Genomic DNA, 22,001 nt, shown 5'->3' with positions numbered 1-22,001 from the left:
CATGCAATTGATTGATCCTCACAAATACATTCAGGAATCTTCAGGTTATTGACCCATGCGCTCTCTCCGCAACTATCTTCCCCTTCTCTCAAATAGAAGGGGTTGGTTGGCAGGGGAGTACCTCATGTAATTATTTAAACATAGATTTCCCTGCTAGTGCACAATGCTACAAGCTTAGAAATAAAATGGGTTAATATTTGCACAAGTTTTTCTAATTTTCCTTGTATTGGAAAGAGTAAAAGCAGAATTAGAGAAGCAATTGATTAAAGGAGCCTTGGAAGTGACCGTTATCAGGTTCCTACAGCCAGGACTCGAGGTGCTCTATGAGCGCAGGTGAGGCAAATGGGCCAGGAATCAAAGTACTACTGCTTTACAAAACGGCAGGTGGGCAGCTTTTTGTAGTGTACTGCGTATATAACCGAGGTTCGCATGTTAATCTCACCACAGCAACGGCTTCAGAATTCAGCATCTCATCTGTCGTCAGGGTGGTGAAATACGCCAGGTTGGTTAGCACATACACCAGGGTCACTATTGGCAGGGAGATAATGATGGCCCGGGGCAGGTTCCTGTTCAATGAAGAGGTAACATGCATGGTTAATGGATTCTTCCTTGCTGAGCTTTTAAAAAGTTACTACCTATCTTGAGTATAAACCATGAAACCAGGGGAAAAATGGTAACTCAAATACAAACCAAAGGGCTTATATTCTACCATTCCTCCCCTTGCCTTCCCTATGGTGAGTTACCACCCTCCTGGTAATCTTCCCCCTCCACCACTGCCAATCCCTCTGCTGTTTCCAAATTCCCCCGCCAAACTTCAGCGCGTACCCACACCCTCACATTCACTCCCACCGGCCAGCAGCTAGCATTCCCTCCCAAGCAAGAATAAACCCCACCCCACATTGGGACAGGAGCAATTCCCACTCACTCCTGCCCATTCTTTCTCCGCAGCAAAAAAATGACCACCAAGACTTCCAGTGGCAGTGTCATGAGGCTTCAACTGCTAGACCACCAGAAAGCCACGGTAGACCTGGGGATGGGGTTCACTCTTGCTTGAGGAGGGAGGGAGGGAACGCTAGCCGGTGGGGGTGAAGGTAGGGGGCAGATGCGGGAATGGGCTGAAGTCTGCTGATTCGGAGGGTTGGGGGGGAGAAGACTTGAATAGAAACAGGGAGACCCATTTTTGGGCCATCCCAGACATTTCAGTTTATACAATATTACTGTCATCATATCCACAGCTAGGCTCAGAAATTTTCCCTGCTACATCTGGAGAGGTGAAATAGTGGAAAAGGGGTTCCCTGATAGGGAGACCCACAAATATGTTTGCCTACAGCCCAATATAATGCTAATAAAGCCCTAGCTACAACTGAAAACAAGCAAATTAAGGGTCGCAGGGTGTCCTGGTCTAAACATGATTATCAAACCTTTCAGAGCCACAACATGCATTTGTGGCCTATTAAGCAGAGACTGGTAGGTACGACCTTTACTACATTTCCTTAAAATGGTAGGAGGAAATTGCTTTTATATGTGCGAGCAGCCAGTGTAAGCCTGGAAGATGACAGGTTCAAGCCTGGTTTGTATATACTTGGAAAAACACATGCCAAGAGATTTTCAGTCACTAAATGAAGGTAAACACTTAATACTTGGAACTGCACATCAACCAACCAAACTTAGTTCCAAGTGTATTCTCTCAGTCAAATCTTCTTTCACGTTGAATTACACACTTTTTTTTTTTAATTTCTTTATTCTTTTTCAAACTTACATCAAGTGCACAAAAAGAACAACATGAAATACTATCGTACAACACTTGAACATCATACATTATATTCTTAATATGTAAATTAATTAAAAACCCTCCCCCCTCCCATCTTTCTAAAGAAATCAATATCTTCTGTCATAGACCTCAGAAAACACCCTCCTCCGTCCCATATTGGTATGTGTTCTTTTTTTTTTTTTTTTAATTCTTTATTCCTTTTTAATCATTCAACAAGTGTACAATAAAAAGTAATACATAGTCTCAAAAACAACACTTGATAATTCCATCCAGATACTAACAATTGTATATATATATATAAATCCCTCACCCATCCTCCCTTTCAATTCTATTCTTCTTACTATTCTATTACTAACAATTGGAAAGATCATAGCAGACTTAACTTTAATTTCTGGTGGAAATTAAATTTATATAAAATTAAATTTATATAAAATAAATTAAATTTATATAAAATTAAATTTATATAAAATGGAACGTTCAATAGCAATACAAAATTGAAATTATAAAAGATTTAATAAAATATGGGAGCCATTAGCATTGTTTTGTAATGAATAAACACCATTTTTTAACATAAATTATTAACGGAGGGGAAGGGGGGGATTGTATAATTGAAGAAAATGGTAAAAGGAAAAAAGATTGGTATGTGTTCTTAACGGGGAGTTGATTGGTGTAACCTCCTCACTGGTCCAGACTCAATTTTAATTAAATTCTCTATTATTTTAAAGGTACTATGAATCTTATATTCATTACAGAATTGTACTTATCTAAATGAATGTACCAAAGCATCAAATACATCAGGTTGCCAAGCCATGAGGAAGTAGAACTGGAAACCTAGCTTCAGAGAGGCAGCAGAACCCAGCTGAGCTAGAGCCACAGTGTGGATCCCTGACGAAGCAGCAGCGAAACATGTCGGGTCCAAACGCTGAATCATTTATTTAGATAAGTACAATTCTATAATGAATATAAGATTCTTAGTACCTTTAAAATAAGATAATTTAATTAAAATTGAGTCTGGACCGGTGAGGAGGTTACACCAATCAACTCCCCGTTAAGAACACATACCAATATGGGACGGAGGAGGGTGTTTTCTAAAGTCTATGACAGAAGATATTGATTTCTTTAAAAGTGTGTAATTCAACGTGAAAGAAGATTTGACTGGAGAATACACTTGGAACTAAGTTTGGAAGAGATTTTCAGTGACATATTTAATTGGCTGGCTGGCACATGTTTGGAAAACAGGAAGTACAGGCAGAAATCATTCTGTCTTGCCTCATCCCTTATGGGATGGGGGTAGAAGCATTAGAGAAATTGCCGGTAAAGACAGGAAGAAATAGCACAGTTACTTACCGTAACAGGTGTTATCCAGGGACAGCAGGCAAATATTCCCACACATGGGTGACGTCACCGACGGAGCCCCGCAGCGGACAGCCTCGAAAGCATCTTGCTTGAAGATCTCGAGCTTTCGATTGCTGCATCGCGCATGCGCGCGTGCCTTCCCGCCCAAACTAGGGGGCGCATCTCCTGAGAGGATCCTCAGTTCAGATACCAAGCTAAGAAGCCAACCAGGGGAGGTGGGAGGGTTGTGGGAATATCTGCCTGCTGTCCCTGGATAACACCTGTTACGGTAAGTAACTGTGCTTTATCCCAGGACAAGCAGGCAGCATATTCCCACACATGGGTGACCTCCAAGCTAAATCAAAAGGGAGGAGGGAAGTTGGCAATTTAAGAAAAAAGATTCTGTAAAACAGATTGGCCAAAATGGCCATCCCTCCTGGATAAAGTATCCAGACAATAATGAGAAGTAAAAGTGTGAACCGAGGACCAAGTGGCAGCTTTACAAATTTCCTCAATAGGAGTTGATCTGAGGAAAGCAACAGAAGCCGCCATAGCCCTGACTTTATGGCCTGTTACTCGACTCTGTAGAGGAAGACCAGCCTGAGCATAACAGAAAGAAATACATGCAGCCATCCAGTTGGAGATAGTACGCTTCGAGACGGGATGACCCAATCTATTTGGATCAAAAGAAATAAAAAGTTGAGGAGAATTTCTGTGAGGTTGAGTACGTTGAAGATAGAAAGCCAACGTACGTTTACAATCCAAAGTATGCAAAGCCGCCTCACCAGGGTGAGAATGTGGCTTAGGAAAAAATACCGGTAGAACAATAGATTGATTGATATGAAAATCAGACACTACCTTAGGTAAGAATTTGGGATGAGTACGGAGTACCACCTTGTCATGGTGAAAAACAGTAAAAGGTGGATCCGAAACCAAAGCTTGTAACTCACTAACTCGACGAGCTGAAGTGAGAGCAATCAAGAAAACAGTTTTCCAAGTAAGATATCGAAAATGAGCCAAGTCAATAGGTTCAAAAGGAGGCTTCATCAATTGAGCCAAGACCACATTAAGATCCCATACCACAGGAGGTGGTTTGACAGGTGGATGGAGATTAAAAAGACCCTTCATAAAACGAGAAACTAGAGGGTGTGCCGAAAGTGATTTCCCCTCTAAAGGCTGATGGAAAGCAGCAATTGCACTAAGATGAACTCTAATAGATGTGGATTGAAGACCTGACTGGGATAGATGAAGTAAATAATCCAAAACGGAAGCCAAAGAAGAAGAAGTTGGCTGAAGATTATGAGTGGAACACCAAGAAGAGAATCTGGTCCACTTTTGACTATAACATTGACGAGTGGACGGTTTTCTGGAAGCCAGAAATACATCCTGAACAGACTGAGAAAATTCAGCAGAATCCATCAGGTAGAAAGGAACCATGCTGTCAAATGAAGAGACTGCAGGTTTGGATGAAGTAAGGATCCCTGACTCTGAGTGAGTAGAGAAGGAAAAACTGGCAGAAGAAGAGGTTCCTTGATGCTGAGTTGCAGAAGAAGAGAGAACCAATGTTGTCGGGGCCACCGAGGTGCTATGAGAATCATTGTGGCATGATCCGACTTCAACTTGACAAGAGTTTTGAGAATCAGAGGAAAAGGAGGAAAGGCGTAAAGGAACTGATTCCTCCAGTCTAGTAGAAAAGCATCCGCCTCGAGACGAAGAGGGGAGAAGATGCGGGAACAAAACAGAGGAAGTTTGAAGTTGTTGGGTGACGCAAAAAGATCCACCCGAGGAGTCCCCCATCGATTGAATACTTGACGAAGTGTGGGGGAGTTGATCGTCCATTCGTGAGGTTGAAGCAGACGACTCAATTTGTCTGCAAGGCAATTCTGAATACCCTGAATATAAACGGCTCGAAGAAAGATGTTGTGTGAAATCGCCCAATGCCACAACTTCAGAGCTTCCTGACACAGAGGATGGGAACCCGTCCCGCCCTGTTTGTTGACATAATACATTGCTACTTGATTGTCCGTCCAAACAAGGACTACTTGGTCGTGAAGGATGTGAAGGAAAGCTTTGAGAGCAAGAAATATCGCTCTGAGTTCCAACAGATTGATATGACATCGACGATCTGTGGCCGTCCATAATCCTTGCGTACGGAGACCATCTACGTGGGCTCCCCATGCGTACTCGGACGAATCTGTTGTGAGAACTTTCTGATGAGGAAGATGGTGAAACAGCAAACCTCTGGAAAGATTTGAAGAGAGCATCCACCAGCGGAGAGACTTCTTTAAAGAAGGTGTCACCGTTATATGGCGAGAAGGTGGATCTAGAGCTTGTTGCCATTGGGATGCCAGAGTCCACTGAGGGATGCGAAGATGTAGTCTTGCTAAAGGAGTCACATGTACTGTAGATGCCATGTGACCGAGAAGGACCATCATTTGACGCGCCCTGATAGTTGATAGGGAAGCTACATGATGACAAAGGTTTAAGAGAGTATTCTGTCGGTTGAGAGGAAGAAAAGCTCTCATGCGGACAGAATCCAACACCGCTCCAATAAATTGGATCGATCGAGTTGGAACTAACTGAGATTTTGGGAAGTTGATATGGAACCCCAGACTTTGAAGAAAAGAAATAGTCTGAAGGGTCGCTTGCGTAACCCCTGTAAGAGAAGGAGCTTTTATAAGCCAATCGTCGAGGTAAGGAAAAACTTGCAATCCCTGGGCTCGAAGGGCCGCGGCTACCACAACCAGACACTTGGTGAAAACCCGAGGAGAGGTTGCTAAGCCAAATGGAAGAACCCTGTATTGAAGGTGAAGGTTCCCCACCTTGAACCTGAGATATTTGCGAAAATTTGGATGAATAGGAATGTGAGTATAAGCCTCTTTGAGATCCAGTGAGCACATCCAATCCCCTTGATCCATGAGGGAGTACAGAATCGGGAGAGAGAGCATGCAAAATTTTTCTTTGACTAGAAATTTGTTGAGAGCTCGGAGATCCAGAATGGGTCGCAAATCCCCCGTCTTCTTTGGAACCAGGAAGTATCTGGAATAAAACCCCTGGTTGTGTTCGAGAGGAGGAATTTCCTCCACTGCTCGAAGGTGAAGAAGAGCCCGAGCCTCCCGAAGAAGAAGGGGAAGTTGCGAGGAACTGGAAAGACACTCTCTTGGAGGGTGATCTGGAGGCACCTGAAGCAGGCGCAGAGAGTATCCCTCGCGGATGATCGTAAGGACCCAAAGGTCCGATGTAATGGTTTCCCAGACAGATGAAAAAAGGGAAAGGCGACCTCCGATGGGTAGGGAGGAATTTGGATGTAAAGAGGTTGGAATGCTCATCACTGGACCGTCAAAAAGACGGAGCTGTTTTGGTTGGAGCAGGTGTCTGGGGCTTTTGAGGACGTTGTTGTTGTGGCCGCCTAGGTGGAGGCCTAGAAAAAGCCGGTGTGGACTTCATGGGGTAACGACGAGCTGGAGGTCTGTAAGCTCTAGTCACAGAAGGTTTTGGTTTCGGACGAAGCAGAGAGGCGAAGGAGCGCTCATGCTCAGAAAGCCTTTTAGTAGCTGCTTCAATAGAGTCATCAAAGAGCTCAGAACCTTGACACGGCAGGTTTGCTAATCGATCTTGTAAATTGGGATCCATATCTACAATCCTGAGCCATGCAAGACGTCTCATAGCCACTGCAAATGCCGAGACTCTGGAGGATAGCTCAAAAGCATCGTAAGATGCCTGCAACATGAATAGACGTAACTGAGATAGAGATTGAATAATATGTTTATATTCAGAAAGGCGTTCTTTGGGCCAGTCTGGGCAAAACAATGACAACTGCTTCAAAAAATGGTTAAAATATGAAGTAAAGACATAGTTGTAATTCAAAATTCTATTTGTCATCATAGAATTTTGATAAAGTCTGCGCCCAAACTTGTCCATAGTTCGCCCTTCGCGTCCTGGTGGAACTGTTGCAGACACCTTAGATGGGTGAGCCTTCTTCAGGGAGGATTCCACCACTAGAGATTGATGAGAAAGTTGAGATTTCTCAAACCCTTTACATGGAACAGTACGATACCGAGACTCCAGCTTCGATGGAATAGCTGTCACAGAATAAGGAGTCTCCATGTTACGTAGAAACGTCTGCTTCAGCACCAGTGTCATGGGTAGACGTAAAGTCTCCTTAGGAGGATGAGAAAGTTCCATATCCGCCAGATATTCAGGCGTGTATTTTGAATCGGAACGTAAATCAATATTAAGAGCCTGCCCCATGTCGAAGACAAATTTAGCAAAGGAAGCAGACTTCGAGGTCGAGGCTTCCTCAGGAGAAACAGAACGAGAACGATGTGTCACTGAAAAAGATGGAGAAGCCTCGCGTGAATACTGAGATACAGGCTCAGATTCAAGATGCAAAGTGATGGAAGATGCTCCACTGCCTGTCAGAGGAGGAGTGGCTGAATGTTTCCGCTTAAGGCTCCGAGTCGGAGAGGTGCGCGGAGTACGAGGCTTAGTAAGAGGAGATTTTTCTCGAGACAAATGCCTCGAAGGTGGTGTCCTCGACCTCGAATGCCTCGATGAAATTGAAGAGGCAATGGTAGTATGAGCTTTGGAAGTAAGATCAGAATGCTTCGAGCTCTTTGTAGAGGTAAGCTTCGAAGATCGAGACCTGTGCTTGGATCGAGGTAATGCTTGTTTAGCCCCATGTTCAGATGAGGAGTCCGACGAGGAAACCCTGGATCGAGACCTGCGACGAGGAGATCGTCGAGAAGGTGCAGATTTTTGCTCAGGCTGGAGTTGCGCAGACAGAGTCGAGGCCGGTACCAACTGAGCCACTATTGAGGAAATTTGCGTAGTCAGAATTGACTTCAGCATATCCTCAAACATGGGGACGGAGACCAAAGGACTCGGAGTCACAGGAGGTCTCGTGCGTTCCAAGGAGGGCGACCTCGATCGAGAGTATTCCCTGGACTTGGAAGCACGTTTTGAAGGTCTGGAAGACGGAGTCAAACCTGGGGCCCCAGGTTGAATGGAGGTAGACTCTGTCGGCTTCTTAGGGATGGTACCTGAAAAGGAAGCAGGAGACTTACCCCCCAATCCAGGCTTCGAGGACATCGTCGAGGCCTTCGAGGCCGAGGACCCGGAGGTCTTCGAGGCCGAGGCCTGTCGAGGAGGCGAGGTCGAGGTTTTAGTACTCGAGGTTGGACCCGGAGTCGAGGATTTTACAGATGCCTCGACCGAGGCCACAGCTTTTTCAGGCTCCATACGAGGAAAAAGCTCCAAAAACCTGTCGCAGCGGCGTTTAAAAGCACGAGGTTGAAGAGTGAGGCAGCGAAGACAATCTTCAGGGCGATGAGTCGACCCGAGACAGATCATACACCGACTATGTGGATCAGTGATGGAAATAGTCCTACCGCACTGATAACACCTTTTAAACCCGGTAACAGGCCGGGACATAGATAGGACAAAGTCCGTGTCGAGAACGGAGAAGAGAGGCCTAGGCCTCAATCTTCCAACCCGACGCTAAAGAAAAACAAAAAGATGTTTTTTGTTTTTTTTTTTTTATATATAGAAATAAAATAGAATTAGTATAGAAACACAGCGACCGAAAACAATAAAAAGTACTCAGCCGCGGTGAAGAGAAGGCACAACGCTACGGGAACCAAGTCGACAAGTCTTCTCGGCTCCGCGGAAAACGTTGAACTGAGGATCCTCTCAGGAGATGCGCCCCCTAGTTTGGGCGGGAAGGCACGCGCGCATGCGCGATGCAGCAATCGAAAGCTCGAGATCTTCAAGCAAGATGCTTTCGAGGCTGTCCGCTGCGGGGCTCCGTCGGTGACGTCACCCATGTGTGGGAATATGCTGCCTGCTTGTCCTGGGATAAATATCTGTACAAAAAAAGAACTGGAAAAAAACCAGTTCAGCACACCATTTACTCTGCAGAACCCACACAGCTGACCAACTCTTCACTTACTTGTACGGATCAATCATTTCCTCTGTAACAAAATTCAAATAATTCCTAGAAAGCAAAATAAGACAATTATTGATAGTTCATTTCATTGACTGGACTTCTTCCCTGCTTCTTCACAAAACGCACCTGAAAGCTGATTAAAATTAGTAACATGAGATTTAAGAATACATAAAAATCAGCAAATATTTATCATAAAATCATCCACAGCCATCATCAGACAACACATACATAGCTTTACAATGCAATTGAAACAAATAACTTTGGGTCCTTTTTACTAATGTATGGTTTAATGTGCAGAACTTACAAGCTATAGCGCAATAAATCAGATATTAAGGTCCAAATTCTATAAAAGGCTCCTAGATCAACAGGCCTAGCCAACCTAAGTGCCTAACTTAATTTTCTTAATTGCCACCGATATATTCGGCAACAGCAAAATTTACAGAACTTTAAGAACGTACTTAAAAGACATCTGTTCTGTAAGATGAAATATAGGGTCTGAGATTAGCTGAGGGAGGAGGAGTGGCGATTGTTGAGTGCAAAGTGCTGGTCACAAATGTATTCCATGGTCTGGCCAGCTTCTTTGGTTATAATGATGTTGGTCGTTGAAGCGACTTGTATGTTACATGTAATTTTACATTCTATATGCAAGTGTGCAATTTGTTTTATAGTGATGTTGATGTGATTTGTATGTTAAATGTAATGCTTTATTTTGTATGTAAATGTGTAACTCACCCTGGATAAGGGCAGGAGATAAATAAATAAACAAACAATTGAAAGTGCCATTAAAAAACAATGTAAAAATCACTTTAAAAATTAGCTGGTATGTGCCAACCAATTTGAGGATTGACAATTCAACTCAACGGCTCCTAGGAGTTAGGTGCCATTTACAGAATCAGGGCCTAAGGGCTAGATTCACTAACCCTCCGATCTGTGTCCAATCCGCATGCAAATGAGGATGATTGGGGGCACGCCCCAACTAACTGCACGGATCGGATTGAGCCCTGAGAGTAGTGACAGGAGAAGCAGCCTGCTGTCAGGGCTTTGCTGGCTTTTTTTTTTTTAAGAGATCGGAAAATATCAGGCCTATTTAAAAAAAGAAAAGAAAAAGCCTCCCCTGTGCCGAAGCCCCCCCCCTCATGCGCACCCAGCACCCCCTCCCTGTACCAAATCGTTGGGAGAAGAGGTGCTCAGCCCCTCCTGCTCCAGGCCTCCTCCGAGGCCGGCCGGCCATTGTTTTGGCCAATCAGGGACTTCCTTAGACTCCTCCCTAAGGAAGTCCCTGATTGGCTGAGGCGCCCCAGGCCCCTCCCAAGGGAGAAGCCTGAGGTACCTCAGCCAATCAGGGCCTTAGGCCACACCCCATGCATCACATGATGCATCAGGGTGGGGCCTAAGGCTGCACTCTTCGGCGAAGGAGGCCAGGAGCAGGAGGGACTGGGCACCCCTCCTCCTCCCGAAGATCACCAGCGGCCTGTGGAGGAATTGGGCACCTCACCTACTCCCAACAGTTTTACAGGTATGGGGAGCGGGTGGGCCGGCCATGTGTGATGGCAGGAGGGAGATGGCATCCCTCCTGTCATATTTCTTCGGTTCAGGGGGGGTGGGCAGTGGCAACAGCAGGCAGCAGTGCATGAGGGGGGCAGGTTTTTTTGGTTCGGGGAGGGGGGACACGGGTTAAAATCACAGGCTTGCAATGCAGTTTGCTGAACATATAAAAAAGGAAAAATTCCTTTTTTATATATTCAGCTAAAAACATTGTAAGCCCGTGATTTTAAAGGGCAGGAGAGTCGGCCAGGATAGAAGCGACTGGTCTTCAGCAGTTGCTTCTTTTCTGATCGGCAAGCCCAATCGGTTTAGTATAAATTGTTTAGTGAATCGCTGCCTTACAAAATTTGCATGCCATTTCTCTCATTTGCATGCAGCTGATCGGATCGGGTGTTGATCGGGTCACGGAACAATTGGGTCACAAACCAATCGGTACACGATCGGTTTGCTTAGTGAATCTAGCCCAATGTGCTTTTAGTGTCAGGGAGCATGAAATGGGCAGGCGTGGGCATGGAAGACATTTGGCAGTCAATACACTGGACTTATTGAGCATTAAGTTCCTAATGCAGAGTTAACGGACCACTTACCACCTCCAAAAAGGGCACAAAAATTTGAGCACTAAGCAAGTATTCTATTAAAGCCAAGCTGAGTGCTGAAGCCTTTATAAAAAAAAACTGACAGAAATTGATATTGAGGGCCAAACTTAGGTGTGAGCATAAATACTGTCGGATGCATGCATAACTAACAGAATTCTATAAATTTTGTCTGTGTCTGACATGCCCCTCCCGTGAACTATAGAACTTAGATGTTATTCGAGAAGCCTAGCACCTAAGTGCAATTACATGCAGAACTGCAAATTGATACCAATTAATCCCACATTCTTCTTTCAGTCTTTTACCATTTTTTATAGTCTGTAGCCCACAAATGGCAAAATAATGAAAGAAGGTTCGGCAACTCCAGCATTGGGGGAACTGAGACCGATGCTGGGCAGACGTCTATGGTCTGTATCCTGCAAATGGCAAAGACAGGTAAAGTTTCGGCAACTCCAGTACTGTAGATCATTGTCCAGCTTTTGGTGGGGAGGGAAAGGGGATGGGACTTGGTATACCACCTTTCTTTCTGTGGTTGCAATGTTTACATATGATATGCAAGTAAATTGAAGGTTTAGTGACTTGCCCAAAGTCACAAGGAGCTGCAGTGGGAATCGAAACCAGTTCCCCAGACCACTTTGCTAACCACACTACTCCTCCATTCATCTTGGCTGGTAAGATGAATACTGTCAGCAATACCTGCAGATGGTATCTGATTATAACCAACACTCCATTATATTTGGTTGCCTATATAGTTGGCAAGGTGATGACTTTAACAGTGGTGTAATCTCACTACACTTTCAACCTGGTTTACAGCACAGCACAACTACTCATGAAAGATCAGCAGAGTCCACAAAGAGAAGTACTAAACATTCCACAGGCATAGAGTTCCAGAACAAGCTATGAAAAGGTTTTTACATCTACCCTGCATCTAACGTCTCTCTCCTTTAAACTCCCAGCATCTCCCCTGTTTACAAACCCTGTCCCTCCCTGGTGTACCTTACAGGCATCCCTGGCACCAGCAGCAATTCATTTTTGCTGCTGGCACCAACCCCACCAGACAGGAAACAGAAAGTGGCCTCAGCAAGGGCGGGTCATGGTAGAGGGAAGCCTGGGGAGCAGGTACTGACAGCAAAAATGAAATCATTGATGTGCAGCAGAAGTCTGTAAGGTACACCAGGAAGAGAATAGGAGGGCAGATGCCAGGAGGCCAAGGAGAGGGCAGTGTAATGCTGTCACTGTGTGGGCCTGGGCCCACCCAGGCCTAGCTGTAGTTACACCACTGCTTGACAACCAGTGTTTAAGCACAGGGCCTGCAGTGTGATAGATGCGGCTCTAGCCACCTTGTTGGACAGACTGGATGGACTGTGTCATCATTTACTGTGTTACTGGGTTATTATTGGCAGTTAAGCCAATTAGCATCTTCTTAAATAATTTAGGTACTATTCTATAATTGTGTACATACAGTTTTGTACACTAGTCACAAAATTGTCTGCCCAAGTTTACAGAACTAGAGGGTAAGTGCTTCAGTGTTAACCAGGAAGAGGTAGTGTGCACACACGGCCTGCAATGGGAAATACAGGAACGCTCCCGCTGGGTGCTGCATTAGTTTGCTCATAGCATTTTAAGTGCAAAATCTAACATAAAAGGGCCTCTTATATACATAATGAAGCTATTAAACCACAGCAAGCCCAAGAACAGGATGCATCAGAACAGTTTTGATCTTTTCTAAAAATTAAATCTAGCCTAGCATTTCGGGCTCTTTAGAAAGTGACGTCCCTGTAAATTGACCCATATCCAAAAATGATGTTTTCCTAGTAACATAGAAAGAAAGATGATGGCAGATAAGGGCCATAGCCCATCAAGTCTGCCCACACTATTTACCCACCCTCTTTTTTTTTTTTTTCCCATTATTTTTTATTTTCAAATTTTACATAAAGTGTACAAAATATTAAAATACAATTGATAAATACATAGTATCACTTTTATATCTAATACATTATATATCTAAATTTGATTTTCCCCCTCTCCCTCCCCCCACCCTTTTATTACTTTAATATAATATTTTTAATTTTCAAATTTTACATAAAATGTACAAAATATTAAATTACAATTGATAAATACACAATATCATTTTTATATCTAATACATCATATTCTAAATATATTTATATCCCCTCTCCCTCCCCCCATCCTTTTATTATTTTTCATTCATACATATTGTATAACATATTATAACATATTATGTAAATATTATTTTCATTACTCCCCCTCTATGTGCGTCATAAAAAAGATACTTAAAAGAAGAAAAGAAGAAGAGAAATCTTAATATTTATTCATTGCAGTATTTTGTCAATGGCCCCCATATTTTTATGAATTTAGTATATGTCCCTCTTTGTATTGCTATTGTTCTTTCCATTTTAAATATGTGACATATTGTATTCCACCAAAATGTATAATTTAGGTTATTATAATTCTTCCAATTATTGGTTATATGTTGAATGGCAACCCCTGTCATTATTAATAAAAGCTTGTTATTTTCTGGTGAAATTTGACTATTTTTTCTCATCATCATTCCAAATAATACCGTATCATATGATATTGCTATATGATTTTCCATTAATTTGTTAATTTGTGGCCAAATTGAATTCCAAAAAGTTTTAATGTAGGGACAATGATATAGTAAGTGATCTAATGTCCCTGGTTCCAGATTACAGTGCCAGCATTTACTAGACTTAGAACTGTCTAATTTTTGCAAACGTGTAGGGGTCCAAAAAGCTCTATGTAATAAAAAGAACCAAGTTTGTCTCATAGATGCTGACACTGTACATCTCATTCTCCAAGACCAAATTAGTGGCCATTGAGATGCATTAATTTGATGCTTAATCTCAATGCTCCAAATATCTCTTAGACCATTTTTTGGTTTTTTATTCAAATATCCAGATATTAATTTATACCACAATGCGGCTTGATGTCCTAGGAAGTCTGCTTGAAAACATAAGAACTTTAAACTATATTGATTATTTAATGTTTTCCATTCAGGGAACCCAACCTGAATGGCCTGCTTCAATTGCAACCATTTAAAACTTTGTGTTTTATTAAGATCAAATCTATGTTGCAATTGTGAAAAATCCAGCAGTTTACCTTCTGAAATAACATCGTCTAGAGATCTAATGCCTGCAATAATCCAGTTCTTCCAAAGGATTTGAGCTCCGCCAATTTTGATCTTGGAGTTTATCCATATAGATTGATTAGTTGATTTGTTTATTGGGATAGGTGTTAATTTATCAATAAACCTCAACGTTTTCCAAGTATCCATTAATATTTTATTTTCTCTGTATCTTCTAGGTATGTTAATACTTGGCAGATGAACTAAATTTAGGGGAAACATAAGACGCCATTCTAAATATAACCAATCCGGTGCATTATCCATAAGTTCTGGATCTCTTAAATCTTAAATCTACTGACCCCCTAAAGAATAATTGTAATTACAGTGGTGCCTCGCATAACGGCCGCCTCGCACAGCGAACGCTGCGCACAACGAACTTCTTGTCTTGATCCGTACAACGGACTTCGTTTCACACAACGAAGTCGCCCGAGCTGCATCCGCGCCTACTGCTGATGCGTTGGGGGGGGGGGGGGGGGGGGGCGGAGCTACTCTCGCCGCTTCCCCGATGCTAAAAAAAAAGAAAAGAAAAGTGGACGGTTTGCTCGTTAGGGAGCTTCGTTGCGTTTTAGACATAAAAGGCAGCCCTTCCACTCCCCGAGCAGGAAGTGAAGGGAGGAGCCCGGAGCTCGCGCCGCTCAGCTGATCCCACGCTCGCGCTCCGCTCTAGCCGGTGCAGCCCAGGGCCATTGGAAGAGAAGCAGCAGCCGCTGGCCGTCATGGAAGTGCAACTGGCTCCCTTCCGGGCCTGGGCCGACTTCTTCCCGGGCTCCGATCGCTTCGCCAAGCCCGATTTCAAGGACATCAACAAATGGAACAACCGAGTGGTCAGCAACCTGCTCTACTACCAGACCAACTACCTGGCGGTGGCGGCGCTGACGGTCCTGGTGGTGGGGTGAGTCTGATGGGCCCCGCCCTTTCGGACCCTCTCGAGCCACCGTTTGCTTTCTTCCCGGAAGGGTTTGGGGCTAACTTCAGCTTCTGTGTCTGGAGGTTTTCCAGTTCTAGCCCTATTTTACAGGGATGCTTAAATTAAGAACTAGGACTTCCAATAATGATTAAAAAAAATGGACGTTTAACTGCAGTATTGGGTCCCTTCCTTTTACTTTGCTGAACAGCAGAAGGTGGTAGATGCTGGATTTGGCAAGGCCTTAACGCATGGCACTGCCTGCTCACTCCATTAGGAAACATACAGTGAAGATGTGCAAGATTCGATAGACTCTACTTAGTCTGTCTTTAAATTTAAAAAATGTGTGTTTTTAGATGTATCTAAATGAAAATAATAACAAAAAATTTATCTTTTTTATGTCATCTTAGCATATTTTATGCTGCAGAACGAATTATTTTGTTTTACATGTATTGTTATGAGAAAACGCGTTTCACATAACGAACTTTTCGCATAACAAACTTGCTCCTGGAACGAATTAAGTTCGTTGTGTGAGGCACCACTGTATACTGTTACTCTACTGACCCGCTCATTCAGTCCTAGTGACCCTATCCCTTGGCATGACCTCGTAGGGATCCCACATAGGTATCCCATTTGTTCTTGAAGTCTGAGATGCTGCGTGCCTCGACCACCTGCACTGGAAGCTCGTTCCAATGCTCAATCACTCTCTCCGTGAAGAAGTATTTCCTGGTGTCTCCACGGAACTTCCCTCCCCTGAGCTTGAGCGGATGTCCTCTTGTGGTCGAGGGTCCCCTGAGAAGAAAGATATCATCTTCCACCTCTACCCGTCCCGTGATGTACTTAAATGTCTCAATCATGTCTCCCCTCTCCCTACGCTCCTCGAGAGTGTAGAGCTGCAATTTGCTCAGTCTTTCTTCGTACGGGAGACCCTTTAGCCCCAAGACCATCCTGGTGGCCATCCGCTGAACCGATTCAACTCTGAGCACATCCTTACGGTAATGTGGCCTCCAGAATTGAACACAGTATTCCAGATGCGGTCTCACCATGGCTCTGTACAGTGGCATCATGACTTCAGGTCAAAATTTCTTTCAAAGGAGCCCACATCCCACACAACTGTGCTTCCATAGGACAGCCCACCCCCCCTGCTCAACCAGATTAGCAATGTTGATAGAGTTCCCCCAAGGAAAGTCCATTTGATTGAAATGCTCATAAGAACATAAGAAGTTGCCTCTGCCGGGTCAGACCAGGGATCCATCGTGCCCAGCAGTCCGTTCCTGCGGTGGCCCATCAGGGGAAATATGGGGGGGGGTATTTTTATTATTTCATAATATATGAATATATCAATAGTTTCATTGTAATGGTACTTGTATGTAATATTGTGATGGGAGGGGAGGTTTTTCTATTTAATAAGAATAGTTTAAATATTAGGTTTATTACATAATATTCAAAATATTATAGAATATTAATTTGTAATGAAATGTTATACTTAAAGTGTTTTATGAGAGTTAATCAAGTGTGTATTTATAAGTTCATATGAGTTTATCTGCTACACTTGTTGTAATGTGCAAAAATGAATAAAGAATTTAAAACATGATCCTATCTAATGTACTCTGTCCTATCACATCCTCCGGAAGCGCATTCCAGGTGTCCACCACCCTCTGAGTGAAGAAAAATTTCCTAGCATTGGTTCTAAACCTGTCCCCTTTCAATTTCTCTGAGTGCCCCCTTGTTCTTGTAATTTCCAATAGGCTGAAGAATCTGTCCCGTTCTACCTTCTCTATGCCCTTCATGATCTTGTAAGTCTCTATCATGTCTCCTCTGAGTCTCCGCTTTTCCAGGGAGAAGAGCCCCAGCCTTTCTAGCCTCTCTGCATATGAAAGGTTTTCCATACCTTTTATCATTCTTGTCGCTCTTCTCTGATCCCTCTCAAGTATCTCCATGTCCTTCTTCAGGTACAGCGACCAATATTGGACACAGTACTTCAGATGTGGTCGTATCATCGCGCGGTACAGCGGCATGATGACTTCCTTCGTTCTGGTTGTAATACCCTTCTTAATAATACCCAGCATTCTGTTTGCCTTCTTCGAGGCTGCTGTGCATTGTGACGTTGACTTCATTGTTGTGTCCACCAGTACACCCAAGTCTCTTTCAAGGTTACTTCCCTCTAGTACCAATCCCCCCATTTGGTAGCTGAACATCGGGTTTTTTTTCCCAATATGCATGACCTTGCATTTCCCTACATTGAAGTTCATCTGCCATTTATTCGCCCACTCCTCCAGTTTGTTCAGGTCCCTTTGCATTCTTCCGCAGTTCTAACCCTGCTACAGAGTTTAGTGTCATATAAAGGAGAGTGTTGGGAAATCATTATCATCATGTTTTCAGCACTGAAGGTGGAAATCACTAAAAAAGATAAGTACTGCTAAATGGTCCAATATATGTAATACCTCTACAACGAGTCACACTCATAAGGGTGTTAGAGAAGCAGTAAGTGCTAATTAAATCATATATTTTAGGATTCAGCTGCAGGTTCATTTGTTCACATTGTAGGGGGAGGATGGAGGTGTGTATAGATGATTAAAGCTACTTTTCCAGGATGGGGACCTGAAACATATAGGTTATAAGAAGTCTTTTGATCTGAGCCTGTCCAGTTCTATGATATACACCCCTCCTAGTTTGACATATTAAGAAAGTAGGATCTTTCTTTAAAACACTAGTGTGGATTTATACATAAAATAATTCCAAAGTTTGCAAACTTGATTGCATTAATGTTTTATTGAAAATTTAGGTGTAAATCAATACTGGATTTGACCATATTTTTTCCTATAATGCTTTATAGGATATGTGGCAAGTGTGTAGGGTGGGTGAGAAGGGTTAAAGAATGTCATTCAAGGTATGGCAACTTACCAGCCTCCATAGGCAAAGAGACCGCTGTACAGAGCCAGGACCAACTTTCCTACATCTGTGCTGGTACCTTCAAAGGAATGCTCAGAGCTCAGGTTGCTGATGTCACCTATAATGAATGGAGAGCGTGGAATCACAAGGTTCAATTATTTGTATGTAATGTTTTGTGATTTCCAGGGACTGTCTGGTTTTCTTTTGAGTTATAATCTGCCTAAAACTCACAAGGGTTTGCAGAATATACAGTAAGAACATTTGTAAAGTAAAGGAATATGCCCTAAAGAGCACTAAAGCACAGCCTTCCCCATATACTGTGATGTCACAAATGGTTTGTGTCACCGTGAGCTAGTGCTGCCTGATTCATCTCAGGGAGGAGGGTATAGAGAGGGTAGACGGTAGGGGGAGAAAGAGAGATGGTAAACAATGGCAAAGAAACAGAAATGTTGGATATGGCAGTGGAAGGAACGGTACAGATGTAAGATGGATGGTGAGAATGGAGAAAGAAGAAAACATCAAATAGGAAGGAGATCCTGGAAAGTGAGTTAACAGAAGACAAACAGAAACCAGAGCCAGGAACCTACATGATTTGAATAATAAAATGACAAGACAACAAAAAGTAATAAAATTAATTTTATTTTCTATTTTGTGATTACAAAATGTCAGATTTGAAATGTGCATCCTGCCAGAGCTGGTGTTAGCGAGCGTGAGCTAGGACCTAACAGAGGAAAAGTGTTTTTTGTTTACACCACAGCGCCAGCATGGGGCTAGATAGGATAAAGGGGGACTGGGGTGGGAGAAGGGGCTACAAAATAAACCTGCCAGGAGGTTTAAAAACCAAAAAAAGCCCTATTGGGTGGGAAAAGTGAATCAAATTGAAAAATCAATTCAATAGGCCACATCAAATTGGAGATTTTTTTTCCCTGAATCAGACAGCACTACTGTCACATCATTCTAAGACACTTCTCATCTGGTTAGTAGAAATGAAATGTTTATCATATATATCATGGCTTTTTGGAAATCAATTTGGTCCCAAATAAATTGTTTATTAGAAAACCATGTAGCTCTATCATATGATACTATTCTGTTCGATATGTATATGAGAACAAAGAATCAATCATCATCAAGTAATAACAAACTTTTATTGATAATGACAGGAGTTGCCATGCAACATATCACTAGTAACTGGAAAAAATTATAACAATCTTAATTATATATTCTGGTGGAATTCATTGTGCCACATTTATAAAATGGAAAGAGTAATTGCTTTGCAGAATGGGAATTATAAATTTTAAAAAGATCTGGGGTCCATTGGCAAATTATTGTAAAGACTAGTCTTTAAGCCCGTTACATTAACGGGTGCTAGAATAGATGTGTCTGTCTGTCTGTGTTTCTTTATCTCTCTCTCCTTGGCCGCTGTCTGTATCCTTCTGTCTCCCCCTTCCCCCCCCCCCCGAACAAAGCTGTCTGCCCCCAGCACCCACCTCCCCCCCAAATGTCTCTCCATGGCCCTCTTCTGTCTTCCCCCCCAGAGCAAAGCTGTCTGTCCCCAGCACCCCACCCCCCCAAAGCAGCCCCCTTTCCCTATCTCTCCATGGCCCCTTCTGTCTCCCCCCCAGCACACCCCTCCCCCCTAACCCTCTCCCTGTCTCTCCATGGCCCCTAAAACCAACTTGAAACGTAGAAGTAATGTAACTTCTTGGGAACACTGAGTCCCCAGGGCCTTAAAAAAAGCTGCTAATTATGCTATCTTTAATTAAACATCACCGTATCTCGTTTCAGGCTTTAATACACACAGTGCTATATCGTTTCGTCGGACAGTAGCGCTTGATGTTTTCAATTGTACCTGCTTTCTTCTGAGTTTCCCCTGTCTTAATGTGTAATTTGACTTTCAGACGGTTGGGTCGGTTATTGTCGGTTACCTGGTTACAGATGGATCGCAAAAAAAGGAGGAAGGGGTGGGCACTCGGAGAATATCTGTCGGGGGAGTTTTGTTTTTGTGAGCAGCGGGCATAGTGTTTCGGGTGGGGAAGAGTTCCGGCTCCTTTTTTGGTTTGGGCCCGTGCAGGAGGAGCTGAAAACAGGGCTGGGGGCTCGGTAGGTGGTGGAAGAAGCCGCTCGATGGATCGCAAAAAAAGGAGGAGGGGGTGGGCACTCGGAGAAGGGAGCCGTTTATCAAAGGCGCCCCCGCGGCTCCTCTCTTGCGCTGCAGTTGCGTCGGAAGATAAGAGAGAGGAGCTGCGGCGGTGGCTTTGTGGGTCTGTAGTCAGACTCTCTGTAAAGCGCCGCAAGGGAGCCGTTTTCGAAGGCGCCCCCGCGGCTCCTCTCATGAGCTGCAGTTGCGTTGGAAGATGAGAGAGAGGAGCCGAGGCGGTGGCTTTGTGGGTCTGTAGTCAGAGAAAAGTAAGGCTGGGGACTCGCGCATGCGCACTCCTGCGGCCACAGACCTACAGCGCACGGAACACGCAAATAGAAGTGCGCATGCGCGGCTAGCTTTTTATTATATAGGATTAGACATCATTTTTCATCGATAGTATATTTATACATAGGGGGGTGGTATAAATTTATTTTTAAAGGTTAATTATTAAATAAGTTTATAATATTTATATATTTTTGATTGAAATATTTAAGGGAAGGGTGGTGGGGAGGGATTAATTTATATATTTAGGATGATATTAGTAAGAAATTCAAGTGATGTGTTTATTTTTTATGATGTAATATTGTGTACTTGTTGTAAGATGATAAAATGAATAAAGAATTGGGGAAAAAAAAAAAGAAGTTACATCCAGCATGAAGATGGGTACTGACTTTTAGGATTCTTTTTTTTTTCCAAATCTTTATTCATTTTTACATCTCACAACAAGTGTACAATAATATAACAATTGATTCATATAGATCACTCGACTTTTAGGATTCTTTTATTGCATTGTATTTTGAATTTTTGATTCTTTGGGCTTATGTGCGAACTTCTCTGTCAATTTTATGCAGTTCTTTTTCCAATGATTTTATTTTGTTAACTACTGAGTTTTGTACTAAGATAAGTGATATAGCAAATGAAATGAACTATAAGATGCCACACAAAATGGCAGGAAAATGGAATTTCTTTTATTTTCCTCACTTTAATACTGCACGTGAAGGATAACAATTCAACAACTCAACATGACAAAAAGTCAAGATATCATGTCTTTTAACAATACACTTCCCCCTCCCCATTTGCAGTTTCTGCACTCGCGATTTCACACATAATCGTTTTTCTGGGGAGGGGAAAAATTAAAAAAAACATATTTTTTACCTCCCTGCCGCCTTCCCGGCCTTACCTGGTGGTCTAGCGGGCTTTCGGGGCAGGAGCTATCTTCCTACGCTCCTGCCCCGTGCAGATCGCCATCAGGAAATGGCTGTAGGGAGATCCCGACTTAATCTCGAGAGACTACGGGAACTCACAGCAGCCATTTCCTCATGGCGATCTGCACGGGGCAGGAGCGTAGGAAGATCGCTCCTGCCCCGAAAGCCCTCTAGATCACCAGGTAAGGCCAGGAAGGCAGCAGGGAGGTGGGGGTGGGTCAGAGCCAGATAATCGCGGTTTTTCGTCATTCACGGTCCGGCTCTGCCCGTATCCCCTGCGAATAACGAGGGAGAAGTGTATGTATATCCCAGTAGTAAATTCCTCTTCTTCCCCCTGGTTGTCTCTTAGCTGGTGATCTGTCATAACCGCGTGGGACAAATGCACGCTAACAATGGTGCGCCGACAATCACGAGCAGGACTTATGCGCTCCAGATTAAAACAGTTACTGTAAGCACTCCGGGGGGGGGGGGGGGAACCCTCCCAGTAAACTTAGAAACTGCCAA

The 22,001-nt window shown here is 43.4% G+C and overlaps 1 protein-coding gene across 1 annotated transcript in view; it reads right to left on the bottom strand.

The window, feature by feature from the left end:
- The window catches only part of SLC7A5 (solute carrier family 7 member 5), a 56,380-nt gene that overhangs the window by 22,316 nt on the left and 12,063 nt on the right, over positions 1-22,001 (bottom strand). Inside the window, exons 3-5 of the mRNA XM_033941059.1 lie at positions 18,165-18,270; positions 9,057-9,101; positions 443-566 (exon numbers count right to left, since the gene is read on the bottom strand). Coding sequence (XP_033796950.1) covers positions 443-566; positions 9,057-9,101; positions 18,165-18,270 — 275 coding nt within the window. The remainder of the gene's footprint in view (positions 1-442; positions 567-9,056; positions 9,102-18,164; positions 18,271-22,001) is intronic.

The sequence above is a fragment of the Geotrypetes seraphini genome, chromosome 4, assembly GCF_902459505.1.
Source record: "Geotrypetes seraphini chromosome 4, aGeoSer1.1, whole genome shotgun sequence".
Classification (NCBI taxonomy): Eukaryota; Metazoa; Chordata; class Amphibia; order Gymnophiona; family Dermophiidae; genus Geotrypetes; species Geotrypetes seraphini.
This window is presented reverse-complemented; position numbering and strand designations above follow the sequence as displayed.